The 25,769-nt window shown below is 36.9% G+C and overlaps 1 protein-coding gene across 5 annotated transcripts in view; it reads right to left on the reverse strand.

Annotated features, from left to right (window-relative positions):
* prkag2a (protein kinase, AMP-activated, gamma 2 non-catalytic subunit a) overlaps positions 1-25,769 on the reverse strand; it is a 67,152-nt gene that overhangs the window by 2,673 nt on the left and 38,710 nt on the right. For 2 of the 5 annotated variants that reach the window (XM_056249166.1, XM_056249167.1), the window contains 11 exons: positions 23,081-23,132; positions 17,184-17,293; positions 13,192-13,273; positions 10,369-10,427; positions 4,686-4,731; positions 4,546-4,600; positions 4,061-4,187; positions 3,386-3,551; positions 1,812-1,849; positions 1,570-1,716; positions 545-638 (listed from right to left, as the gene is read on the reverse strand). In XM_056249166.1, coding sequence (XP_056105141.1) covers positions 545-638; positions 1,570-1,716; positions 1,812-1,849; positions 3,386-3,551; positions 4,061-4,187; positions 4,546-4,600; positions 4,686-4,731; positions 10,369-10,427; positions 13,192-13,273; positions 17,184-17,293; positions 23,081-23,132 — 976 coding nt within the window. Of the gene's footprint in view, positions 1-467; positions 639-1,569; positions 1,717-1,811; positions 1,850-3,385; positions 3,552-4,060; positions 4,188-4,545; positions 4,601-4,685; positions 4,732-10,368; positions 10,428-13,191; positions 13,274-17,183; positions 17,294-23,080; positions 23,133-23,328; positions 23,595-25,769 lie in introns of those variants that run through there. The other 3 variants (XM_056249168.1, XM_056249169.1, XR_008806888.1) reach the window with 3 other exon arrangements.

Genomic DNA, 25,769 nt, shown 5'->3' on the forward strand with positions numbered 1-25,769 from the left:
TTTTTGGGTGAACTATCCCTTTAACATCTTGCATATTCTGCAAATGGTTTGCAAACTTATACGCAGAACTATATAATGATTCTTCTGTAAAAAACCTACGACATTATGTGTGTTGTGTGCATGTGTTGAGTGGTTGAGTTGAAATACTGCAGGACACTCTCCATCAGCAGATGGGCAGCCCTGCAGTGGCTCTGATGTGCTGCAAGTGTCATTCATTAATCAAAATCATATGCGGTGAAATGTGGACACACACACACAAACACACACACAAACACGCACAAACACAGGCCATCCTTTGTCAACTGCCCTCTGGAATCAAAGCCAATCATGTTTGGTTCTGTGGTGGAAACAGAAAGTGCAAGTTAGCACATGCCATCGGCGCACACTTCATGAGCCAGGCAGTGGTCATGCATCGTCCTGGTGACCCCAGCAGCGGCGGTGTGTCAGGCAACCTGTGTATGTAGTACCTGTGGTTTGGGCGAGAGAGGTTGAGAGGAGGAGGGTCCTGCTGGAAATGAGCTTTAGGAATGCTGAGCATTTATACCTGCGGGGTTAAGAACGAGTGCCTGGAGGATGTCCGACAAAGAGACGATGCCCACGATGCTGCCGTTCTCATCCACCACCACCAGCCTGTGCACCTGGTTGAGAACAGAGAGACATCAGCTTCTAGAGGAGAAAATATCCTCAGTAGTTACCTAGAGTAGCTCTAAAATACTGAGAAGCAAGAGGGAGGACCAATATAAAATATCGAGATATAAAATATCTCCTCTATAGTGAATTAGAGCAGCTATAGAATATCTAGGGTATCTATTACCAGTTGCTCTAGAATCTCTTTTCTATAGTGATCTAAAGCAACTATACAATATCTATTACCAAAAGATGCTCTTATTGCCAAGAGCGACTGTAAAATATTTCCTCTAAAAAGAACAAGTGCTAATAATAATAAACGGAGCAATTCCAAGAGGCCCAAGCACCAAAATATATGTTTCCAAGAGCAGCTGTTTAATATACATATTACCAAGAGCAACTCAAAAATATTTCCTCTATAAGGAGTTAGAGCAACTGTTGAATGTTACCAGAGCAGATGTATAATATCTATTACAAAGAGCTTCTCTAGAATGCATTATCAAGAACAACTCAACTTTGACCTCTATAAAGACAAAGACTAGCTGTAGAATATATCTATCTAGAATAATGTACAAAAGCAGCTATAGAATAGAAAAGAGCGACACTAGAATATCACCATTATGAAGAGCTAGAGCAACTCTTGAAAATCTGCTCTAGAATATATATTACCAAGAGTGACTCTAAAGTATTCCCTCGAAAAAGAGCTAGACTGACTGTTGAATGTAACCAGATCAGAATCAGATGTAGAATATATATCACTGAGAGCTGCTCTAGAATACATTACCAAGAGCAAGGGCAACAGTTGAATTTCTGTTTCCAAAAGAAGCTATTTAATATCTATTAACCAAGAGCAACTAACACAGCTCTAGAATACCTAAAACTGAGCACTTTTTTATCAATGTTGCAGATAAATGAAGACACAAAGGAAGACACTCAGCTCACCTCAGCCTTGACTATCCGATCTACTATTGTTTCCAGTATCTCTAATCTGTTGCATTTCATGACCCCTTCAAAGTACTGTGACCTGTGCATCAGTGCCTGTGTCACGCTAATGTCCAGGTTGTTGTACGTCTTTTCAGCAGCAAGATTCTACAAACACACACACACACAGATAATGAATGTCTGGTGTATAGGCCAATCATTTTTGCTCAATTAACAATAAAATAAAGACATAATATACTTACAATGACATCAAATTTGGAATAAATATCTACAACTTTTCCTGAGAGTGGAAAATACAAAGAAAAAAGTCATTAAGTTTTAAACAAGTACATTTCCTGACTGTATAGAGTGTAACAGTTGGGTTCCTGAAGTAAAAACCTGATTCATTTTCTCCACAGGGAAATACATTTTTAACTTATAAACCATTAAAGACAGCCTTACTGTGAGTTACGAGGTTGTAGGAGTCGTTTTATATTCCTCCGTTTTTAATTCGATAATACTGTTAGCAATGGTTCATGGGATTGTAGTTCTTTCCCTCACTAAAGACATTAACCCTCTGGGGACTAAGTCCGTTTTCTCTATTTTTACATTTGGGCTTATAAACCATATGTAATGGAGTTGGAAAACTATGTGTTTGGTATTTATGGATTCAGTAGACCCTAAGCTAACATAAGCATGCATGTAATGTGTTTATAAAGGAAGTATGAGTGAAAAATGTACAATAAACTACAGAATTTCAAAAACGGAAATTAGATTTTTGTCATTTATTTCTGAAAATCACACATCACACAACAATAAAAAACAGTTTTTGAACAAAAAATATATTTGTCAAAGCCTTTGCTTGACAGACATGTGTAATTGTTAAATAAAATGTGTAAAGAACAATGAAAAATGGTACTTTATTTACAAATAGTCCTAGGCGTTTTTCTTAGGAATGCTTAGAATTTTCTAAGCAATGCTTTCTCCTCGTCACTCTCCAGTAATTGTTCCAGAGCTTGTTCCACCGTAAATCGTTTACTGCTTGCGATCATAAAAGTGCTAAAACAATAAATAATGTTATAATTGTATGTATATAAATAATATATATATATTATAATTGTTCTGTCTCTCTCTCTCATATTTCTCTGATAATCCGCTCCGTAAGCCTCCGTTCGCTCTGTCTCCTTCTCTCCATTTAAAGCTGTTTGCGTCATATCCCTAACTATATAGTACCACCCCTTGCAATGCAACAGAGTCCTCTGATTTGCTAGATACGTCATGGTAACCTTCCTCTGATTGGGTAAGAAAAATATTTCTCCATCGGTAATTTTTCCATTGGTTGTTGCTTGCGGAATCTGCCACCAAACAACATCGATTTCATTGGCCTTTTACATAGTGGTATTGCGCAACAAGGAAGTGTGTATATTTACAAGCCGGGTAAGTTATCACTGTTTTCAGCGGAATCTGAGGAAGACGGTAAAAAAAAGATCGCACCTCTCTATCATTAATAGTTTTTAAGATATTTACACATTTGTAAAACTATGCCATTTTGGGCGGTACCGCCCAATTCGGCCCCAGAGGGTTAAGTACACAGTGTTTTTTCTCCGATTTTCAAAAAAAAATTTTGCTTCAAATCAAAGTTTGTAATGGTATGATTCTCCTTATAGCTGGTTGACTTGATTCATGGCTTATAACGCTTTGACAAAGACTTTTTAAAAATCTCTATGGGAGAAATGAATGGAAAAAATACTACCGGAACCAACGCTGCTGTGGGTGGACACTGTTGCACTCTATTGGAATACACAATATGTCGGGGTTTTTTTCTCTTGAATCATACCTGACTCATCCACCACAGGCAGTGCTGACACTCTCCTCTCCACAAAGATGCTGAGTGCTTTGATGATTGGCGTGTCGGGGTGAATGAAGGCGATGTTGCTGTAGGTCCCGATGCTCAGCTCCTCCAGTGTCTGCTTCATAAAGGCAGGCTTTGGCATCTCACAGACCTGAGACACACAAACACAAGCATTTCACAATTCACGCTACATAAAAACATATAGGAATTATATTGGCTGCTTGGCAAAAAAAATCACTTTCTAAGAATTCTTAGTGCATAAAGTACATTTTATTTTCCCTTGCAGTGCAACGTAAAAGCTGTATTGCTCAGACATCAACATCTCTCTTTCAAAGTCTTCATATGACATTGACATTTTCCTGAGAGATGGAAGCAGGTTACACTGTTGAAGCATATATAAGGCCATAGAATTGTGATCAGATAGATTACATAAATCTAGGGACGGTTCTCTGCCTCTTCATCCGTTTTACCCCACCCTTCCTCTGCACTTTTTCATCCTATTCATTCTGTTCCTTCCTCATTCACTCTAGAGGAAATGACTGTGCACTTTGTTACAGCATCGGTTAAACCCCAAACCCAGCCCAAAAAAAACAACAGCCAACAGAAATCTTGCTAAATGTCCAAAATGTATACACAGAATAAATATATTGATGAACTTACAAACAGCTGAAGGAATTTCAGGATCCTTTTGTGCGTCAAAATGTAAAGTGCATTTCCACTGACAGGGTCGATGACGGGCAACCGGTGGATCTTGTTTTTGATCAGTGAATACACAGCATCAAATATGCTGAAACACACATGATATAGAGACAGAGAAAGTCAATTTCACTGCAGTGACCTGAGGAACACAAGGGCACCTTCAGAGGACCCTGATGAAATTCAGAGTTTTGCTCTTCCAAGACGACGTGCACTGAATAATTTAATAAATATTTAATACTAAATATGCGCAAACAGCACAATACTTACAGGAAAGGGCAATATATGAGAGGAAAAGGGTTTGTGGTTTACTAAAGGAACTCTAGCGGTTCACTACACTAATGTACAGTCAAAAGCTGCAGGGGAAAGACACAAGTCCTCTTCAATATATAAGGTTACCCTAGGCAAAGAATGACATGTATGTTAACACAGAAATGAACTGCTCTTACCTTGCATCTGGAGATATGTTCACTAAAGGCTTAAATGTTTCTTGTAGATAGAGCTCTGTTATAAAAATAAATGAATAAATGAATAAATAAATAAAACATCTAGAAAACACTGGGGGGAAACACCTATGAAAATGTCTTACCTCTCCACGTCTCAATTTTATGCTCCTCAAGCTCATAGATTTGTACCTGAACAAAAACAAGAGACTATTACTCAAATTACAAACATTCACATTACACTGATATTCTCATTGTATAATAATAATAAAAATGTATCAATTGAAAAATGTATATTATTATTATATTTAAATTGTATTAGCCTACATACAATTATTATAAATAACTAGTATATATACAATTATTAAAGTGCATTTAAATATCTAAATTATACGTTACATATAATAGCAATATGTAACTATAGGTTGTAGATGAGCATATTTTATAATAAATAATGGTAACACTTTACAATAAGGTCTCATTTGTTAACATTAGTTAATGTATTAGGTAACATGAGCAATACTTTTGTTACAGTATTTATTCATCTTTGTTAATGTTAGTTAATACAAAATACAGTTGTTCATTGTTTGTTCACAGTGCATTAACTTTATTGTAAAGTGTTACCTAAAACTCTTGAGCCATTGTGACATTAACGTCCCTCGTTTGACCAACACCTGAGAAAATGTTAACTTTTCCTGCAACACAATCTGATATAAGCATCTGTTGACCCACAAGACCAATGAGAAACACAGACGAGGTACAAGTTTGGGAAACCCCAAAAAGCCTGATTCCTGAAACTGGGAAAAGGAGATATAGAAGTGTAGTCCAGCAAAAACACTGACTGAGTGAAAGTGAGACACAGGAACAGCAGGCTTCCCACAGGAGCACCAATTAAAGATCCGCACCACACTGCTGATGTAGGGTAACGTCTATACACGCATGACTAATCATAAAAGCACGGCTGATCAGAGGATGCACAGGCTCCTGTTCCATATGTTAGCTAATGATTACCGTGTACATGTGTGTGTGCACCTTTCAGTGCGTGATAATGACCGATGGGAGATGAAAATGGGTTAATGCTGAAGCTCACAATTTCATGGAGGCTGTGGGGAGAAATGCTGGGAAGAGAGTGTTAGCGAGTGTGTGCCAGTACTTAAAGGGAACATATTCTACCATTCAGGGCCGGCGCTAGCCATTTGGGTGCCCTAAGCACAAATGCTTGGTGGTGCCCCCTCACCCCACTCACCCCCTCACCCACCCAAGGAATAACAACCATTCAGAATTTCTTAGTCTGATGAAGCACAATATAATAATTCTGTACATAATTTGTAGGGCCCTATGATTTCCGCGATCACGGAATCGCGGACGGAATTACGGAATTGGACAAATAACGCGGAATTTCGTGGAATTTTACATATTTGGATTGAAATTCTGTTTTTGTTTGGGAGAAGAACGTATGTCTGGTGAAAATGCAGACCGGGGGAAGCAAATCTGGGCGACACAACCCCTCCCGTCATTTCAGCTCCAATGACGGCATCAAAACAATGAAAGCATGGCGAAGCGGCTCTCCATGGCTCTGCTTTCCTCGGCGAAAAAGTTAAGAAACTCGACGCTATAAGCCCTCAGTACCGAGCCGAGCAGTTCGCACGTGACTTTTATGCAGTGTTTTTCACACACATAGACTAATTTGCGGCCACAAAATCAACTCCGGCCGCCACATATTGCGTTTCGTTCATTTTTTTACGTTATTTAAAACACGCGGCGTATTCTTTCCGTTGTATTTCCTTTCCCCGCTCTCCCTTCGTCTCTCTATCACTCACGCGTCTCTCTCACATACACACACACACCGCGTCTGTCTATGAGGCGCCGGAATGGACAAAAGCGAAGCGAACTCCGCGAGCGACACTGGGTGAGAGAGAGACAGAGTGTGACTTTTATTTAAACTTTAAACGAATATAATTTATTTTACTGAACAGTTTAAAGCTCATAACCATATTTTGTTGTTACTTGAAGAGTGCAGTGTCATTTGGCATCATGCAGTATTTGTCCTGAAAAGGCTACTGAGTAAATGTCTGTAATTTAAGGTCATTCCTATTTTATTTGTATACATTTTAATCATTAACTTTAAAAGCACACTCTTTTTATGACTAAAATAACAGTAAAGGGTAAAAAAAAAAGAATTCCCAAAAATTAAAACGGAAAAAACGGAATTTGGGAAAAAATAAAACGGAATTTGGGAAAAAATAAAACGGATTTCATAGGGCCCTAAATTTGTAGGGCTGGGAAAAGATTAATCGCGATTAATCGCATCCAAAATAAAAGTTTGTGTCTACATGAATGATATATGTGTGTGTACTGTGTATAATTATTTTGTATATACACTACCGTTCAAAAGTTTGGGGTCGGTACGATTTTAAATACTTTAAAAAGAATTCTCTTCTGCTAACCATGGCTGCGCTTATTTGATTAAAAATACAACAAAAATCAGTTATAGTATTAAATATTATTCCAGTGTAAATCAGCTGTTTTCTGTGTGAATATATAGTAAAGTGTAATTTATTCCTGTGATCAAAGCTGAATTTTCAGCATCACCAGTGTCAGTGTCTTCAGTGTCAAATGATCCTTCACAAATCAGTATAATATGAGGATTTGATGCTCAAGAAACATTTATTATTATTATCAATGTTGAAACAGTTGGTGGTCTGTCAGTTGTACAGTTTTTTTTTTTTTTAGGATTCTTTGATGAATAGGAAGTTCAAAAGACTTTTGTAACATTATAAATGTCTTTACTGTCACTTTCAATCAAATTAATTATTCCTTGATAAATAAAAGTATTGATTTCTTTCCTCCAAAAAATAAAAATAAAATTCTCACTGACCCCAAACTTTTGAACGGTAGTGTATATAAATACACATTTGCATGTATGTATTTAAGAAATATTTGTTATTTATATATAAAATATTTAAATTTATATATAATATAAATTATATATAAATATATACAGTATATACATGCAAATATTTCTTAAATATATACGTGCATATGTGTGTGTATTTATATATACAAAATAATTATACACAGTATACACACATATCATGTAGACACAAACTTTTATTTTGTATGCGATTAATCTTTTCCCAGCCCTAATAATTTGACAACTCTGTGAATATAAAAATATACAAACACTGAGATTGTGGGTTTTATTTTTTCTAATTGCAGTTTCACCAACAGATGTCGCCCTTGGGCCTTGGCCTATGAACCTCTTGAAAATGAACGCATTATCCGCATAAAACAACAACGAAAAAACGTATCTAAGCGGTCTTCCTTTTCTTCTCAAACAAACTAACTGCATCTTAAACAGCCCAAGTTTCAAAATTTTCTGGGGGAGAAAGCCCCGGACCCCCGTTAAAATAAAAGATTTAACATGCAGGGCTAAAAAAAAGCCACGGATCATTTCATTTGCACTACTAGCGACGCCCCCTGGACATGCATACACGACGCAAGGGCGCCCGCGCTACAAAACTAACATTTTTATTTAAAACATTGTCTTACCTGCAAAGCGACGCGCGAGTATCATCCCGCTGTCTATTCTTTTTCCTTTGTTCGCCCCCGACTCTTGGTGCCTTTCCGAGGCCATGTCTGAGGTCGATGTCTGCCAAATTTGACATTGATTGAGGCATAATCGAACAGACCACTGGGAGGTGGGGAAGGGGGGGGGCACCAGAGGGAGACGAAAAATGAGATTCACCTTTTTCTCGACTAATTTAGTCTAGGCCTATATTACTTTTGTATTGCTTTTGTATATTAACATGCTTTAGACATATTTTATTTGTTATTTATACTAGTAGCCTATTGTGATGATTTTTCACGACCCAGATTTTTTGGTGCCCCCCCAAGCACTTGGTGCCCTACGCGCAGCGCGTGATGTGCGTGTGCGGAGCGCCGGCCCTGCTACCATTAGATATAAAGTCCACTTATAAAGATGTTTACCTTTAAGACTTCTGTTGTGCATTGTGTAGTAGGTCAGGCTAAATTGCTAAATACTGAATGGATGTTTATATATAAATATTGGTTTGTTTTGAATGACCTGTTCTTCCAGTTCACTTCAAGTAAAATATAATGTAAAATTTAAAATGAAATGTTGCATTCATTAATAATATACACTACCATTCAAATGTTTGTGGTCAGTAAGATTTAAAAATTGTATTTTATTTTTATTCAGAAATGGTGCATCATATCAAAAGTAAAGACATTTAAAATGTTATAAAAGTTTTCTATTTCAAATAAAATGCTGTTCTGTTGTCAACATTGATAATAATATAACAATAATAAATAACATTGATAATAATAAGAAATGTTTCTTGAATGATTTCTGAAGGATCATGTGACACTGAAGACTGGAGTACCGGTAATGATGCTGAAAATTCAGCTTTGCATCACAGAAATAAATTACATTTTTAAATTGTAATAATTGCACAATATTACTGTATTTTTGATCAAATAAAGGCAGCCTTGGTGAGCAAAAGAGACTTTTTGGAAAACTTCTTACTGACCCCAAACTTTTGAATGGTAAAGTATAAATGTATAAACAGTAAATGGTCAAAATCATGGTATGTCCCTACAAACAGCGCCATCTTTAAAACACATCCTGCCAATTGAGAAACACATGGACATGTGTGGAATTGTTAGAGTCTATTTGAGATCATCATCAGAATGTAACATACGCACACAAAGATAAATAATTAAGCCACAGCTGTGCTTTCCCTGTAAGCGGAGGAAGAAGCTTTACAGCATTCTCAACTACTTCCTGTCTCTGCAGAATAGAACTGATGGGCCGTTTCGTTTCAAAATAAATGAGAGAGGATGTTGCTTTTATTCAAAGTGATTAGTGGTTTCTTTGTTCTTGAATAAATTTACAAGACTCTAATATGAATACTGATGAGCAGGAAGAGAAGTTGAACAGCGGATTTGAGGCTGTAAATTATATAAGCAACTTTTTGCAAACAATGAAGTGTTTCTGGAATGTTCACACTGAGCACAGGAGTCAGAGCAGTGCAAGTTATTTTAAATGGCGTGAGGTTCACAAAATGCTCATGGCTATCAAAGGCCCATTTGCCAGCTAGCAAAGGTAAATACAGCGGCTTTTACTGTACACATGTACACTTGATGTCAGTGAAGTACTAAGAAACCAGGCAATAAAAGAGAATAAAATAAAATAAAATGTCAAGAGAAAGAAATAACATAAGAAAGGCCACACACATACATATATATATATATATATATATATATATATATATATATATATATATATACACGCACATACACAGTTTTGGTCCGAATTATTGGCACCCCTGGTAAATATGATCAAAGGTGGCTATAAATAATAAATCTGCATGTTTTTTTCTTTTGATTTGTAATTTAAAAAATTAGCAAAAATCGAACCTTTCATTGAAGTAAAATAATTAAAAGTGGGGGGTATATATATAATATATATGAATGGATGAATACATAAAAATAATATGACCATTATTATCACAATGGAGTCTGAAATTGGGAGTAAAATGTTTCAGGCTTAAGTATGAAGTATTTCTACGAAAAACCTAGAAAAGAATTATATGAGAAAGACAATATATAAGAACATATATATATATATATATATATAAATGAATGAATGAATAAATAAATACATACATAAAAATAAATAAATGAATAAAATTACATTTCTTAACACAATGGAATATGAAATTGTCAGTGTGTTGAGGGCCTAAGAGTTCAGTTTTTCTGCTGAAAACTAGAAAAGAATAACACAAGAAAGAGTGCATTACGTACCATGGGTGACTTGTAGTATCTGTGAAGTATGTTGATGAAGTCTGTGATGGTTAGCATGCCTGCAGAGAAACAAGAAAGACATATTAAGACTCAAGTGTGAAAGGGAAGAACTCTCTAGTCTTCATTTGAACCACTAATAAACAGTAAAAAGAGATGGCATGGGTTTCCCTAAACAAAGTACAGTGGAGCTCATTCAGAAGGGAGGTTCTCCATGAGGTGTGGCGTTGTGCCAGCCATGAGCTAAAACAGATCTCATATAGCACCTTAACACAATCCATCCACACATATAAACACGATACCAGAGGAGACAGTAGGTCAACATCAATGTTCTGTGTCCTAGAGAAGAGTCACATATGAGTGATGACCGTTAACTGAGAGGGCAGTATTTACAACACTACATAAACCCTGGCAGCCGACTTCTGGACTGTGGCTAAATCAGTGGCGGAAGAAAGCAGAGAGAGTTTCTGATGCTCACACCACCACAGTGTAATCACTCTCTTGATTAAAAGGCGATGAATGGTGCAGGAGTATTTTTATCTGCTCCTGTCAAGCCGGCCCACATTGTGGCCTCAGTCTTAATCAGCAAGAGAAGAAATGAGGGATTGTGGGGCTGCAGGACTCGAGCAGTGGCAGAGACCCTCCCGTGGCCTCATGGGATGGTAAAGTGTCCATCGAATGCGCACTTCAGAATCTCGGCGTAAGTAGTAGGTTATTCTGGTACTCGACTAACAGTGTGGATTTACAGAACAGCATCATAGTCTCCTGATCACCATGCAAATGAATAATTTTTCAGCTGAAGAGGTTTCTATAAGCAAGTGCTGGAGCCGTTGTAGGGATTGAATTAAGCTGAGACTCCTAAAAGAGCTCTCAGAGGTGAGAGGTTTCAAAACCCTGCTAATTAATATCAGGGTGAGTAGACGATGACAGAATTTCATTTTTATGTGAACCATCTCTTTAATAATAACTGTAGTTGTGCCTGAGCCTGCAGGAAGGCAAGTGACTCAGCACTTCAGACACACTCAAACGGCCCTTTATCAACACTGAGAGGCTTATGGTAGACCAGCACAGATCAGCAGCCTGGGGAGAACAAGCAAATCTACCGAAACAGCAACAGCTGGCCACATAAAGCAGGAAATGTGAGGCTTTATGAGGTTGAGATTAAATTTATAAATGCACCATATTTATCAGATATCTGACAGAGGCTTGATAAAGACTGTAGTGTGGTGTTTTGGTGAGCTGTATCCTGCAGGCTGTCTGTTATGATTGTGTTATCTCTCTAGAGAGGACAGATACTGTCCCTGGATACCTCAGAGGACGACTATTTACAGTTAGATATTTGATATTTAGTGGAGACAGTCACATTGCATGGTGTGTGTTGTGGATCAGTCTGAGTCACTCATGAGTTTCCTCTCCCGGTGACTCATTCATTTTCTGGGGTTGGTGTTGAGAGGTTATCCTAATATATGACTCCTTCATAATGAAAGGACAAGCTTTATAAGATGAAGGCACTTAAACTGGGTTATAGAGTTTTTTTTAGATCAGGACTAAATGATTTTACCACCAGTGATGATGTAATTTAGGACTCGTCTCTCTTTTTAATTTATTTTTTCAGTCTCTTAAAGGAACAGTTCGCACAAAAATACTAAATTAAATTATTTCTTTCAAAATATCTTCTTTATGTTTCACAAAAGAAAGCAAGTAATACATGTTTGAAATTACATAAGGCTGTGTAAATGGCAGAATTTTAATTTCTGGGCAAATAATACCTATAAAGACAACAGGATATTAAAAGTTTTGGGTCAGTATAAACTATTTTGGAAATTACAATTTTATTCAGCAAGGATGCATTGAACTGGTCAAAAGTGAAGTCAAGACTTTTACAGTATATTGTTACCAAAAAATTAATATTTCAAATAAATGCGGTTGTTTTCAACTTTCTATTCATTAAAGAATCCTGAAAAAAATGTAACATGGTATAACAAGAAATTATAAAGCAGCACAACTGTTTTCAGCATTGATAATAAGATTTTTTTTTTTTTTCTTGAGCAGCAAATCGGCATATTAGAAAGATTTCTGAAGGATCATGTGACGCTGAAGACTGGAGAAATCATGCTGAAAATTGAGCTTTGCATCACAGGAATAAATTACATTTTAAAATACAATAAAATAGAAATAGCTACTGTATTTTTGATCAAATAAATGCAGCCTTGGTGAGCATAAGAGACATCTTTCAAAAAGATTTTTTTTTTTAAACTACCAACCCCAACATTTGCCGAACGGTATTTTAAATATAAATAAACAGCGAGAGTGTCATTTCCACCACACTATTTCTTTGAATGTTTCCTCCTGACTGCTATTTCTGCTTAACTCATAGAAACCATTATTTCACTTCTACTGGAGCCAGAGGCAAAGGCTGAGACTCTGGTCAGCACACGCTTCTATTTTGAGCAGGTTGTGTCATGGTAACAGATAAGACTCTAAATCAGAGGGCCGCTGAGTGCTGTGGAGGGTGACAGGAAGGATCATCTCCAGTCTGAATCTCTTCTAGGGCCACAGAGATCTAGATGTATATGTTACAGTCCCTTAGAGAGTCTGCCAAAGAGCAGCTCCACTTACAACCCTCGGTTTAAAAAGCCGGAGATAAGGAAAACGCTCTTGGAAACTGATAAGACGACAGTAACCAAAGGGTACTAAGATTTTTAATACCTTTAAGAGCTTTTACCATCAAAGATCAGGCTGTTGTTCTTACAAAAGGGATTCATGTCGCTCGTATCAAAATATGGCGGGTTTTGTACTCATTATCATACCATACTTGATACTTACCCACAAAACTTTGTTTCTTGGTCTCCCACAGAGGGGCTGCTCGGACCCCATTGGCCACCAAGGCAAAAAAGGCCTTTTTAACCTAAACAGAAAAGGACAAAAACATATTTTATGTTACATCTAAAATGTATTTTTTCCACACCATTAAGCAGTGACAAGCAGAGGGCGCTGTTTACTCCAAGCATCTAAGATTAAACGGAAAAAAATTATTTGCCTCCAAAGGTGTGCAGTATGCAGTATGCACACAAGTATGGAGTCTAATTACACCTTTGAAGACCTTCCACAGATATACACTGGATTTCAACCAAACCATGTTCATTCCCATCTAAGCATTCAGCCACAGACATAATACGTTTAAGGAAGAATTCATGAGAAATTTCATATGGAAAATCGACAGGTATTGCTTTTTTTATCCAGCAATACAGATTATTTCAAATTTTCAAGACAAGTGTCCAATAAACAATTCTACTTTTTGACACGATAACAATATGCATTGTGGATAGTTTAACAAAAGTGTTAAATCCGATCAAATTATTACTTTTGTTCAAAATATATTGTGTAAAATAGCCACAATAGATTTAAAAATACTACAAATAATGATATACAATAGCAATAGTAATAATACTATTAATTAATACTACTACAATTATTATTAATAAAATGCTCATAATGCATATGATAATGAGAAGAAGAAGAAGAAAAATATCCACAATGCATTTAACAATATTACTACCATTATAATAATACTATTAATAATAATAATAATAATAAAGTATCACCACAAATTCATTTATTTTCATTTTGGGATAATATTAATTGTAAAGCTTAGCATTTTTCCTTAATAATGAATGGGTATTTTTTAAAATGTAATTATATAAATAATGAATTAAATCATTTCCTTTAAAAATAGGAATATCTGTAAAAACATATTGCAAACCAATTATCTCAATGGAAAGCAAATAAATTCTGAAGCTATTTTGAATGATATACACACACACACACAAGACTTGACACGCAAAGCTGGGGCCACGCTTTGATGCAGGAATTCTTATCTTCAAGCATAAATATCTCCTCGCCCCTCAATTGCATGGTATGATAACTTGCTCAACGCAGGCACATAACCTGAGGTGAGCGACCAGGCCTGTATGAACCTGTAGAATCTGTGAATATTTAATTTCAAGCCCTAAACAAAACTCTGTTCTACACTTTGGCTGGCATTGATTACAACAGGCATACATCCAAATCCCAAATGACCGGAAACCATATGTAATCCTGTGGAATTCTTCTATCAAAAATGTTATAATAATTAGTACTAGCTAAAGGCATCTGCAAAGCCTCTCTCGTCTAGGAATAAATTCCACCAAGGAGGATTTGGGCGGGCCAATCCTTTCAAACACTGTCGATACTGCCATGGAGCTAAACAAAGCATTAATCATGGCGTCTCCCAGGCATTCTTAAATAAATCATGTGAGCCTCCTTTCTCCCTCCTTGGGTGATGTTCCAGCCCAATCGGAGATTATTAAACATTAATCGAGTCATGGCATGGAACGGAACATAATGAGACGTTCCCCAAGGCTGGCCCTTATGTTGTATGGAAACTGTTCTGAACTGGGTGGCAGGGGTCGACAGCTAGTGTATCAATGCTATGAGTCAGTGATCAAGAACATAGACTTGGATCTTCTGTCCAAAACAATCCCAATGCAGTCGGCAATGCTAAGGCCATTCATCTAGAATTCATCATCAAATATTTACACATATCGACGTATTGACCCCGTGGGTCCCTGCACCACCATTGAACATTACAAGCAGACCGCACAGATGCTGATGGAGGTGTTTATGACAGCACGTGCAATACTGGATAAGACTGGAAACATATGTGCTGATCACACAATATGTGATATGTGTAAAGCGCTGTGTGGACTCTACTAGGAGAACAGGAGACAAACGTCAATATGTGGTATAACAAACCACTGGGAAAAGAAGCGAGTCAGATCAAGACAGAAAGACAGAGTCAAACAGGGTGAAGAGAAGCAGGATTATAGACATGAAACTGACTCCTTTCTAAAAGCTGCAGCATTTTGATTGGCTCGGAAAGCCATGTGATCACAAGCATCGGCTCTTCATAAAGACTGAAATGATAACAGCGTTTGGATAATATTGAAAACATTCATGCACTACCAGATGAAACGGAGATGGAATACAGATTGAAAATCACTAAATAAAATATCTCAGAATATATTGATATATATATGATATCGGTTATCTGCCGATAGATTTTTAAATTTATCAATACCATGATATAGAATATTTAATTGTGCACGCTCATTCTTCCTATTTTTTAGGGATGGCCCGATACCATTTTTTTTCAAACCGATACGAGTACGAGTATTTACATTTGTGTACTTGCCGATACTGAGTACCGATACCGATATTTCTACCGCAAAAGTAATAGGCTCCCAGAAAAGAAGACGACTATTTTAGAACACAGGTTAGAAGACTGTTTTTATTTTCTTCTCTGCTTGTTTTAACAAGTCTAAAAATAAATGAAAATTAGTAAAATAATAAATGTATTAACACACAAACCACTGTTAATTTAACATAAAAGCAAGCAGGCTACTGCATGCATGGTCTGGCATGACTGAATGCGCGCAAAGTGCGCTCCCTTAATAAATCCTAAAAGCTGACAGTTCATCGCGATCTCACACATCTCTGTTATTATCAATGAAGCTGACTGCACAATTAATCTTTCATAATATCCACACTTTGTTTGTTATAATTAGAGGATTTGCCAGCATACAGAATTCAGCACTGAACAAAAAAGTCCGTTTTGAGCGGTGAGGGGAGTCTATCTTAAATGCTTCTGATTGGCCATTGCGTTCCAGAAATCAACACATATGTCTGTGATTGGCTACATCGCTCAACGCTGTAACCATGTTATGAATAGAAACTCTGTCCTGTAAATCGTTTCTATTTTGTTGTAGTTGTTCTTGTTGCTTTTCTGCTAGAGATGAATAAAAATCTTTTAGTTTTTATGTTTTATTCATAGATATTTCTAGTTTGCGGGAGTCCCGCGAATCGTTTTATTCTCCCGTAACCCGCACACACAGAGTCGTGCATTACCGCCCGCGCGCGCGCTCGGCCATCAGATCTATGATGCGTCTTCAGATGTTTAATTAGATTGCTGGTGTTAAACGATGTACTTTCTTTCCCTCCTCTCGACACCTTAGCTGAACATAACTCACAGTCTGCCTTGCTGTTGTCATCATCCCTTATCTTGAAATGAGCCCAAACCGCCGACATTATACTTTCCTATGCCTCAGTTCACCTCGACAAAGTACTCGCGGCGGCCAGTTTCGTTTTGCAAAATGTACGTGGTATCGGTGCGTGGTATCGGCGAATTTTTATGAGTACGAGTACGAGTATATTAGGACAGTATCGGCCCGATCCCCGATGCCAGTATCGGTATCGGGCCATCCCTACTATTTTTACATTTATTTTTCCTTCCTTCCTGCCGTCACCTCACTTTAATAACATAAATAAATGTAATAAAACTGTTAAAGATAATATTTTCCAAAATTAATTTATAATTTCATACTGTGCATTGTAATATTGTGATGCCTAAAATCACTTGTAGAATTAAAAAAGACCAGTTTTAGTCTTTTATGGGACTAATATTGTCATAATTTTTGAAAATTACACACTTCACCTTTAATTATGACTAAACAAATTGAGGAATAATCATTGAGCAGACAAAAATCAAACAAAATCATTTCCCCGATTCAATCTAACAAATGACTAAAGAATTATTTGGCATGATTCTAATGAGAATGTGTTTTTAACAAGAATAGTGAGACGAGGGGGGAAAAATGGTGAAGATTATTTTGTACTTTTTTATTAACTAACTTTGAGGAATGCATATTTTTTAAAGTCATGGATAACATGTCTGACAGATGTCTTATGTAACAGAAACATCTAGATTCTAGAGCACTTACCTGCAGCGTTGTGTCAAAGACCACTAGCTTGGAGCTGGTAGGGACGATGTCGTAGCACTTATGTAACTTCATAAAACGCATGTAAATGTCGCTCTCGGATTGTTCAACAGCTGTAAAGACACCAATAAACGAAAACACAGTCAATCCGAGAGCAAAGTGAGACTAAGTACATGTCAATAAGTTGTTGTTAAGCACTAACATACTCCTAAAAGGCTGAAGAACTGATGCATTCATAATAAAAATGTCTTTTATTGTTTAAATCAATTAATAAACATTAAGCTGCACAAGCTTCGAAATACCAATATTCCTTACTTAGTGTACAAAGAGAAAAGATGGATGAAAATAGCTGTTGTGATAATGTTGACATTTTCCTACACATTCCTACACACATACAGTATCTCACATTCAAAGTTTTATCCTCTGTCTGCAAGATCTTGATGACCAATTCTGATTTGTTGACTATTTGTTTTTTTATGACCATGTTCTTTTAAAAATTATCCATATCCAATAACTGCATTTACACTATGCACTTTGCGAAACAACCCAACCTAGATGTACTGACTCGGAAAAGCTTATGCCGAAAAGAAAGTAAAAACTGCGCGATTTACAATGGACGCCACACACACACACACACACAAAAGACGAGTAGATCTGGCGGACTCTGATGTCTCTCTCTTGTTGTTCCTTTCAGCAGCATCCGGCCTAATGTCTCCAGTTGCCATGGGTATTCTTACAGTAGTATTCTTAGACACTGAACTGATTCTTCAGCAGCTGTCTAGACTAAAAACAACACTGAAGTGAAAGCTTTTTTTGTCAAGACTGTAGGTGCAGTCTAGGATTTCTCAGGACGTTTCAACAAACATTGGTCAAAAAGCCTATGGAGAAAGCAGCTCTTATTAACATTAACGTCTGCAGCTTCGCGTTCGTAAACACTTGATAGATAGTTTCCACCTAGAATCCGTTTTTAACCACTGCTTTGAGAAAGTGAACATCTGATCCTCAGCTACGGTGTATTTTCAGTAAGTGATCTACCTCAACAGTTCTTTCACTATGTTGGGCCACAAAAAGCAGACAGTACAATGCGTGTTGACACACTCAGTGTGCTGAGGTTAATAAAAGGTTCAAAGTATTTCTCACCATCGCTTCAGCTCAGCGCAGTTTAACACTACTGGCTATTGTCAAAGAAGCTAGTATTAGCTCATGGAAACAATTTAATATAGGACAGTCCAGCTGCTGCTGCTCTGTACTGAGTGGATGTGAAAAATAAAAGCAGAAAAGCTTGCAGCTGAGAGAATGTGTACTTTTTGATACTTATAAAGTACTTTTGACATGCTAGGAAAACATGGAGTGTACATAAAAACACAACCCTACAAAGAGTGAAAAAAAAAACTGACTGTGGCGTTTTAAAAAAATTCTAAAATTGTGCGCATCCAGACCAATCTGATATGGCAACAGGCTCAACCAATTAAAGGGGTCATATAATGGTACATGCACTTTTACAAGTTGATTGTACTGAAATGTGTGTTGGCAGTGCCTGTACACAACCATCATATAATGATAAAAATCCATCCATTGTTTTTTTTTTATCTCCTTCTATGTTTTCCCCTGCCTCAAATCAAGCCGTTCGACCGTGTGACGTCACACGGTCGGAAGCCCCTCCCACGATTGTTGATTGACAGCAGCGTTTCAACACAGACCCGCCCTCGCTCGTGAGCGAGCTGTCAATCATAGTCCGCGCGGACCGGCGCGGTCATTGTTGATATGCTGGAGCACTGTCTATGAGCAGAATAGCGATCGCTTAGCACTGTCTAAGCGATTGTGGTGTTCTGTTCTTGGGTGTAATAACGAACACAGCAGTCATTTTGATGTTCCTAAATCCGAACTGCTGAAGACGCAGTGGCTGAGTTTTGTTTTTGAAGGGAATATTCCCCACGAGCAACGTCAATGCTCTCATGTTTGCGCGAATCATTTCACACACCAGACTGCTTTATAAACGAGGGTCAGTATGAGCTGGTTTTGCTAAGAAGCTGCTCCTGAATAAAGGCTATTCGTGTTCCTGCTGAACCTCCAGAAGAACTGAAGTGAGTGTAACGTTTTATTAATCTTTATATTAATATTTATATTAATCTTTGCAAATCGCTAGCTGCACGCTTCACAATGAATGCGTCTAAGGTTTACACTCAGGATACATTACAGGATGTTTTCTATGTACGACGTTCTCAATATAATTCATAATCCCACGTTTATACTGAACAACACATTATGGTTATTGTGTTATTGTGTTACAAACGGTGTACGCACAGAACAGAGGGGCGGAGTGAGCAAAGCTCATTATCATTTAAAGTCATATGCACTGAAACGGCGTGCTGAAAACAGAGCTGTTTTTGACCAGGTAAAATAAGTGTTTTCTTACAATACTAATGAGAATTTTTAATTAAAGTATATTACAAACTTTTAATTTAGACCCTAAAGAATCATGTTACCTTGTACAAAAAAGGCATTATATGATCCCTTTAAGGGAGTTTGTGGTGCAACAATGCCCGCCCAGCGGCCTTGGTTCTGGATGTTTTTCGTATTTTTAAAACGTCTTCGTTAAAGAGTTAGAAGCCATGAACCAAATCAACCTGTTATGAGATGAATTACAATATTACAAACTTTGATGTGAAGCAAAAGTATTTGAGATTTAGACAATAGTACAAGACTTTGTACTTAACAGCTTTAATGAGGGAAATAACTACAATCCCATGAAGCATCGCAAATGACAAATAAAAATAAAAATGATGGATAAATATACAACTATTGATTTAAAGAAGTTAATTATTTAAATATATACAATATATTTTAATTTATGTGTGCGTATATTGATTACGTTTAGCAGTGCTTCAGGGTAACTGGTGGGTGTATTTATTTAATGATTTTTTTTTTTGCAGAATCATGGGTAATGTAGTTTTTCACAAGGAATTCCAATGTTAAACACGATTATTTAAAAAATAAGTTCAAATAATGTGGGCTGACGGCTTCATTCGAAATATATACCATTGATTAACAAACTCGTAAGTCACAGTAAGTCTGTTTTTAAAGTTTTATAAGTTATCGTTAAAAATCAATTCCCCTATGGACAAAATGAATGGGATTTTGAAATCAATCGGACCCGACTGTTGCACACTATTTGCCAGACCAATAGCAAATTGGGTTGCGTTTTTGAAAACTGTCATTATTTTTCTTCATAATTCATTACGAGAACAACAATACACCCATTTTAGTGCAGGATTTGTGATAATCATAATTTATAGCAACCAAAAAAAAGTATTATCCACAAATAAGCCCAAACAAATGACAAAAGAAAAGCTACTCAGAAACTCTGTTTGGATCCAACACAACCAGAGGCATGACACTTTGGCCGATGTCCACCGTGGCTATTCAAAGAACTGAATTACTGCAGAATGAATCTTTTGTTTGTTGAAAACATTCTAGTTTTCACATGCTATTCGAGCAACACGCCAGGCCACCCTGGAACGCTCCAGAACCACATACTCCAAACCAATGCCTTCAAGACATCATTTAATGAAGGCACTTCAAAAACTAGCACATGCTATTAATACTTCAAAAAGCACACTGCCCTGTGCATGTCTTCAACAAGACATTAGATAGGCTGCAAATTCTAAAATATTATTTATTATATTACATTAGCTTGCAAAGCAGAGTTTTAAAATATGATTTTAAAGGATTGGGTCACTCAATAATCACTCTTTTGTTGTGCAATAGAGTGCTCTTTTTCAGCGGCGTTGGTTCCTGAGGTATTTTTTTCCATTCATTTCTACCATATAGATTTTATTTTAAAAGTCTTTGTTAAAACGTTATAAGCCATGAACCAAGCCAACAAGGTACGAGGTGAATCATAGCACTACCAACTTTGATTTGAAGCAAAAAGTATTTAAAAATCTGAAAAAAATACAAAGGAAGAAGAAAACTGCTTTAGTGATGACAATCCCATGAGTCGTGCACTATAAGTATTCAGTAGTTGTTGTTTTTTGTCAGTAAACTGAAACTAAAACTGTTTAAAATCATTTTCGGTATTTGAAATAAATCTGAAATAAAATATAAATATTAGACGGCGGCGCACAACTTAAACGAAAAAATGCTGAATAGAAATGCTGCTTTGGCAACTGACTAAAATAAATAAGTTTAGGCAAAAGTACTAAAAATTAATAAAATTAAAACTGAAATAAAAAAATAATTACAGTTAAAAAGAGATATTCAAATAAAGTTCTAACGAAAATAACATAAGCACATAAAAATAACTAAAACATAGATTCAAATTAAGATGAAACTGAAAGTATAAAAGCTAATTCAAAATGAATAAAATACTATAATAGTATAAACAATACTGAAATAACACTGGCTTGTGTGAAAAATAGAGACCAGTTTACTGAGCAAGATAGTTGAACTGGAGAACTGATTCGATCTGAATCATGAATTGATCGTACTCAAAAGAAAAATTCATTAAAAAAATCTGACATTCCTGCTCCTTATGAATGGGAATAATACCTTAAAATGCAGTCTGTTCTTTTTGTGAATAATTTCACTTTTTTTAAAGTCAGTGCCTAGTACAGAATAGTACACACCAACACAAACTCAAAACACCAGCCTGGGCCCAGGGTTTTACAGTACAGATATAGATATGTTTGTGAAGTGTGGGAGAAGGTTTAGAGGACTTCACTGTCACCGGTGGTGCTTTGGGGAAAACCCTCAACCTCAGCATGAGAGTGCAGATCTGAAGCCTGCACGACCTGCTCTTCTGGAAGGTGTCCGCTCTGTTTCCCCTAAAACGTAGGGTACAACAGTCGAAAGAACAGCTGCAAAAGCCTTTGTAAATAATGGGAAGACTTGCACTGCCAATGGCAGATCAGTGTGGTATGCTCTCCTCACATTGCTGGGAAAACCTTGCCGGAGGCAAAAGCACTTCATGGGACAACGTCCGCTCTGAAAACAGCTTCAGGCCCTGGTTAATAGCCTTCGCACAGCATTCCTTGTTAAGTTAAGTTATGATTATGGGACTGATTACTTAATAAAACTGCAGCCATAAGCTTCTTAAAAAAAAGAAAATCACATTAATGAAAATGTTCTTCATAAATGCTTTAAATGACTGAGCAGCACCAAAAAGAATTGATATATTCAATTCATCAAAGAATTCTGAAAAAAGTATCACAGTTTCAATGAGAACAATAAACAGCACAACTGTTTTTAACATAAGAAATGTTTCTTGAGCAGCAAATCAGCATATTAGAATGATGTCTGAAGGATCATGTGACACTTGAGTAATGATGCTGAAATTCAGTTTTGCATCAGGGATATATTACATGTTAAAATATATTAAAATAGGTTGTCCATATTTAAAGACTGACTGGGTTTCCCTACAAACATTCTCATTGTTGAAGTGACCAATATCTGTATCTGAAAAAGGAATACAAATATTTGGACATTACCCTCACCCCTGAGGGACTCCTTGGCGTGGGTGAGGCGTCTCCAGCCAATAGCATCATCTGACGCATCTACACCCAACAGGTTAGAAATGACGAATGGGGATCCCGATACATTACTGGGATCTCCAGTGATTCCTACCAAACAGCTGGATTTGAAATCGATACACTGTATAAAAAGCCATGCCACTGATGCGCCAGAAATGACCAAGTGACGAGAGGAAAATCAGCATCGCGTTATTATACGCGAGTTAGATTATGAACGAGATTAAAATAGACTATCATTCTAAGTGCGAGGAATAAATAAATCAGCAAAGAATATGATAATGTCAAGACATCGAAGCTGCTGAGCCAGCCGGTTCAGAAAACGAAGGAAGGTCGCAAGAATCACGACATTTATTTCCTAAAGAGGCTTACCTTCATCCTCGAGATCGAGTTTCTCCAGCATGTCTTCAGATAAACCGTGGACCTGGAGACAGAGTGACAAGAGTCAAGAACAGTCGAGGCGATCTTCAGGCAGCCCTCCCGTCGTGCCGTCCGTCCACACACACACACACACACACACACACCGGCAGACAGACGGTGAGGAGACCGCTGTGAGATCGGAAGTTGGCTGTCAGAGTTGAATAAAGATACAGTAGACAATAAACGGAAGCAACGCAAACTGAACTGTTTCGGGTGGGAAATATACTAAGTGCTCATGTTTTCTGGTCCATCTGTCCTTGTAGGGACAGTCGGTGTTTGCAGGCGTGCTCCGATTGTGTACCCGTACATGTACATCCAATGTGAAGTCAGTGAGGAGAGACCCTCCCCCTCCGGCTTTTTCCAAATGGACTGTTCCAGTTTGCTGCAGTCGCGAGCCGTCAACGGTCTGACGGGGAGTGTGTGGTAAATCAACTATCCAGCTAACTCATTTATTGTGTTATTTGCAGTAGACAATGTGCGAATATAAAAGCGAGTGGAGCCGGCTGTCCAAACTGGCTGCTGGTGATGGGTGGGGAATGGGGATTTTGATTCATCCCAGTGAATTGAATATTTTGAATCTGTTTACTAAAAAGATTCATTCACTGATTCAGTAACACTTTCCGCAGGTTAATTAAACGGGTGGTATAATGCCATTTTCACAAGATGTATATAATCCTCTCTGTAATAAATCTCTGATGTCCCCAGAGTGTGTAGGCCTATGTGAAGTTTTAGCTCAAAATACCCCACAGATATTTTTATATGGCATGCTAAAGTTGTCACTTTTTGAGGGTGAGCAAAAACGCACCGTTTTTGTGTCTGTCCCTTTAAATGCAAATGAGCAAGCAATTTCTTTGAAAGAAAATATCTCCCTTTGCTTTGAACTTTGTAACTTTGTTTGCAGATGTTGCATGCTCAAACAGCAACATTACACACTAACTAAAGTTAGAAAAGTGAAATCATAAGTTTACGCTAAAGGTCTCAAAACACTGATTTGTTCAGTAAAGGAGGTGTATTCATTAAGTATGGTCAACCAATGAAATTCTCCGCTACAGCCTGATTTAAAAAGCTGTTGGTGATATGAATCAGTGCATAGACAAGAATGATTCCCTAAAATAAGATTTGTTCATTAACATTGATTTGTCCATAAATGAAACCTTTTTTAAACCTGCAGGAAATTTGTAAGTATACACATAATAGACAACAAAAGTATCAATGGCCCGACACAGTATTAGGAAGGGAAGTAAATTATAAATTGTATTAAAGAAACATTTTAAAATATATATATTTAAATTCTGCTAAGTCATTTTTCCTCTACTTGGAAGTTTTTAATCATATTTGGGAATTCCCCTTTTAATGGGCATGAAAAGGGACCTTCAGTCTTATTTAAGATGACTCATTTACTTATGTATTATAAATGTGTGATGTGTTTGTACATTAAATGAAAATGTTATTATCTTATGGAATGAAAAGGTTATTATCTTACGGAATAAAAATGCTTGTGTCTTTTTCCATCTCTCTGTCCCCTTAACGGCCCGCTTAGATCTAGAATGGAACCAATTTAACATACAAACCTATAGAAGAGGTCCAGCTCCATTATAGATATTTCACACAACTGGATTTGGTCTTTCCCAGAGCAACATCTGGCATGGAGGGTAATTAAAATGAACTGTGCCCAAATTCCTGCCTGATGAATCAGTGGGTGTGGCAGTCTGAATAAAACTTGAGCCCTTGTGAGAAAAACAATCTCCCCATGAATATACAACAAAAGTAAACAAACACAAACCAGCCATGAGAAAAAATGTTAGTTCACAAATCTGGGGAGTCCAAAATAATGGGAAGGTTTTACACACTGATACACATATGTACGGTAAGCGAATGAGGCCCAAAGTGTGAGAGAAGGAGTAAAGATACAGTTGATTAAACATCTGCGGAGAGCAGCCTTGGACCTCTGCTTAGATTAGCGGGCAGGAGGCAAGGACAACAGCACTGCAGATGGTGACTGCTGTATTGATTTTGGCTTGTGAACGTGATGAACGGTCAGTGGGTTGAGTCGTAAAAATCAGATTAGATCCATCGACAGGAACGGGCGAGTTGTGAAAGCTGCTGTAAGGAATCTTGCAGATTTATAATTGTTGACTCTAAATATATATATATATATATATATATATATATATATATATACAGTATATTATAGTAATATAATTATATAATTTTTAGTCAAGGTATTTGTATTTTAATAATACATTTAATGTCTAATGACATTAAAGATTCTTCAGGTTTTATAGTTCATTAATTTGCATAATCTGCATGCATTCTTTTAAGTCCCAATCTTGCTATTGTTTGAAAAAATATTTTTTTAGAGCAAGAGCTGATCCTTTTCTTGTACAAAAACAAAATTCTTAAAGTCCCCCTGTAGTCAATAATTTTATCCCCAATATTTTATTCACCAAAATTACATATTTAAAAGTTTTATCCTTGAAAAGAAATCTGTCATGCCTTAAAATAGCTTGAATGTAACTCTACATCATTTAGTATATGCAGTTCTATGAATATGCAAATTAGCCCTGCCTCCACTCACTCACACCAGCTCAGAGATCCACTCGTTAACATGATTGGTCACAACGTTTGTGGCGTCAGAAAC

This window comes from Rhinichthys klamathensis, unplaced genomic scaffold (genome assembly GCF_029890125.1).
Source record: "Rhinichthys klamathensis goyatoka isolate OS25496 unplaced genomic scaffold, OSU_Roscu_1.1 h1tg000059l_1, whole genome shotgun sequence".
NCBI classification, from domain to species: Eukaryota; Metazoa; Chordata; class Actinopteri; order Cypriniformes; family Leuciscidae; genus Rhinichthys; species Rhinichthys klamathensis.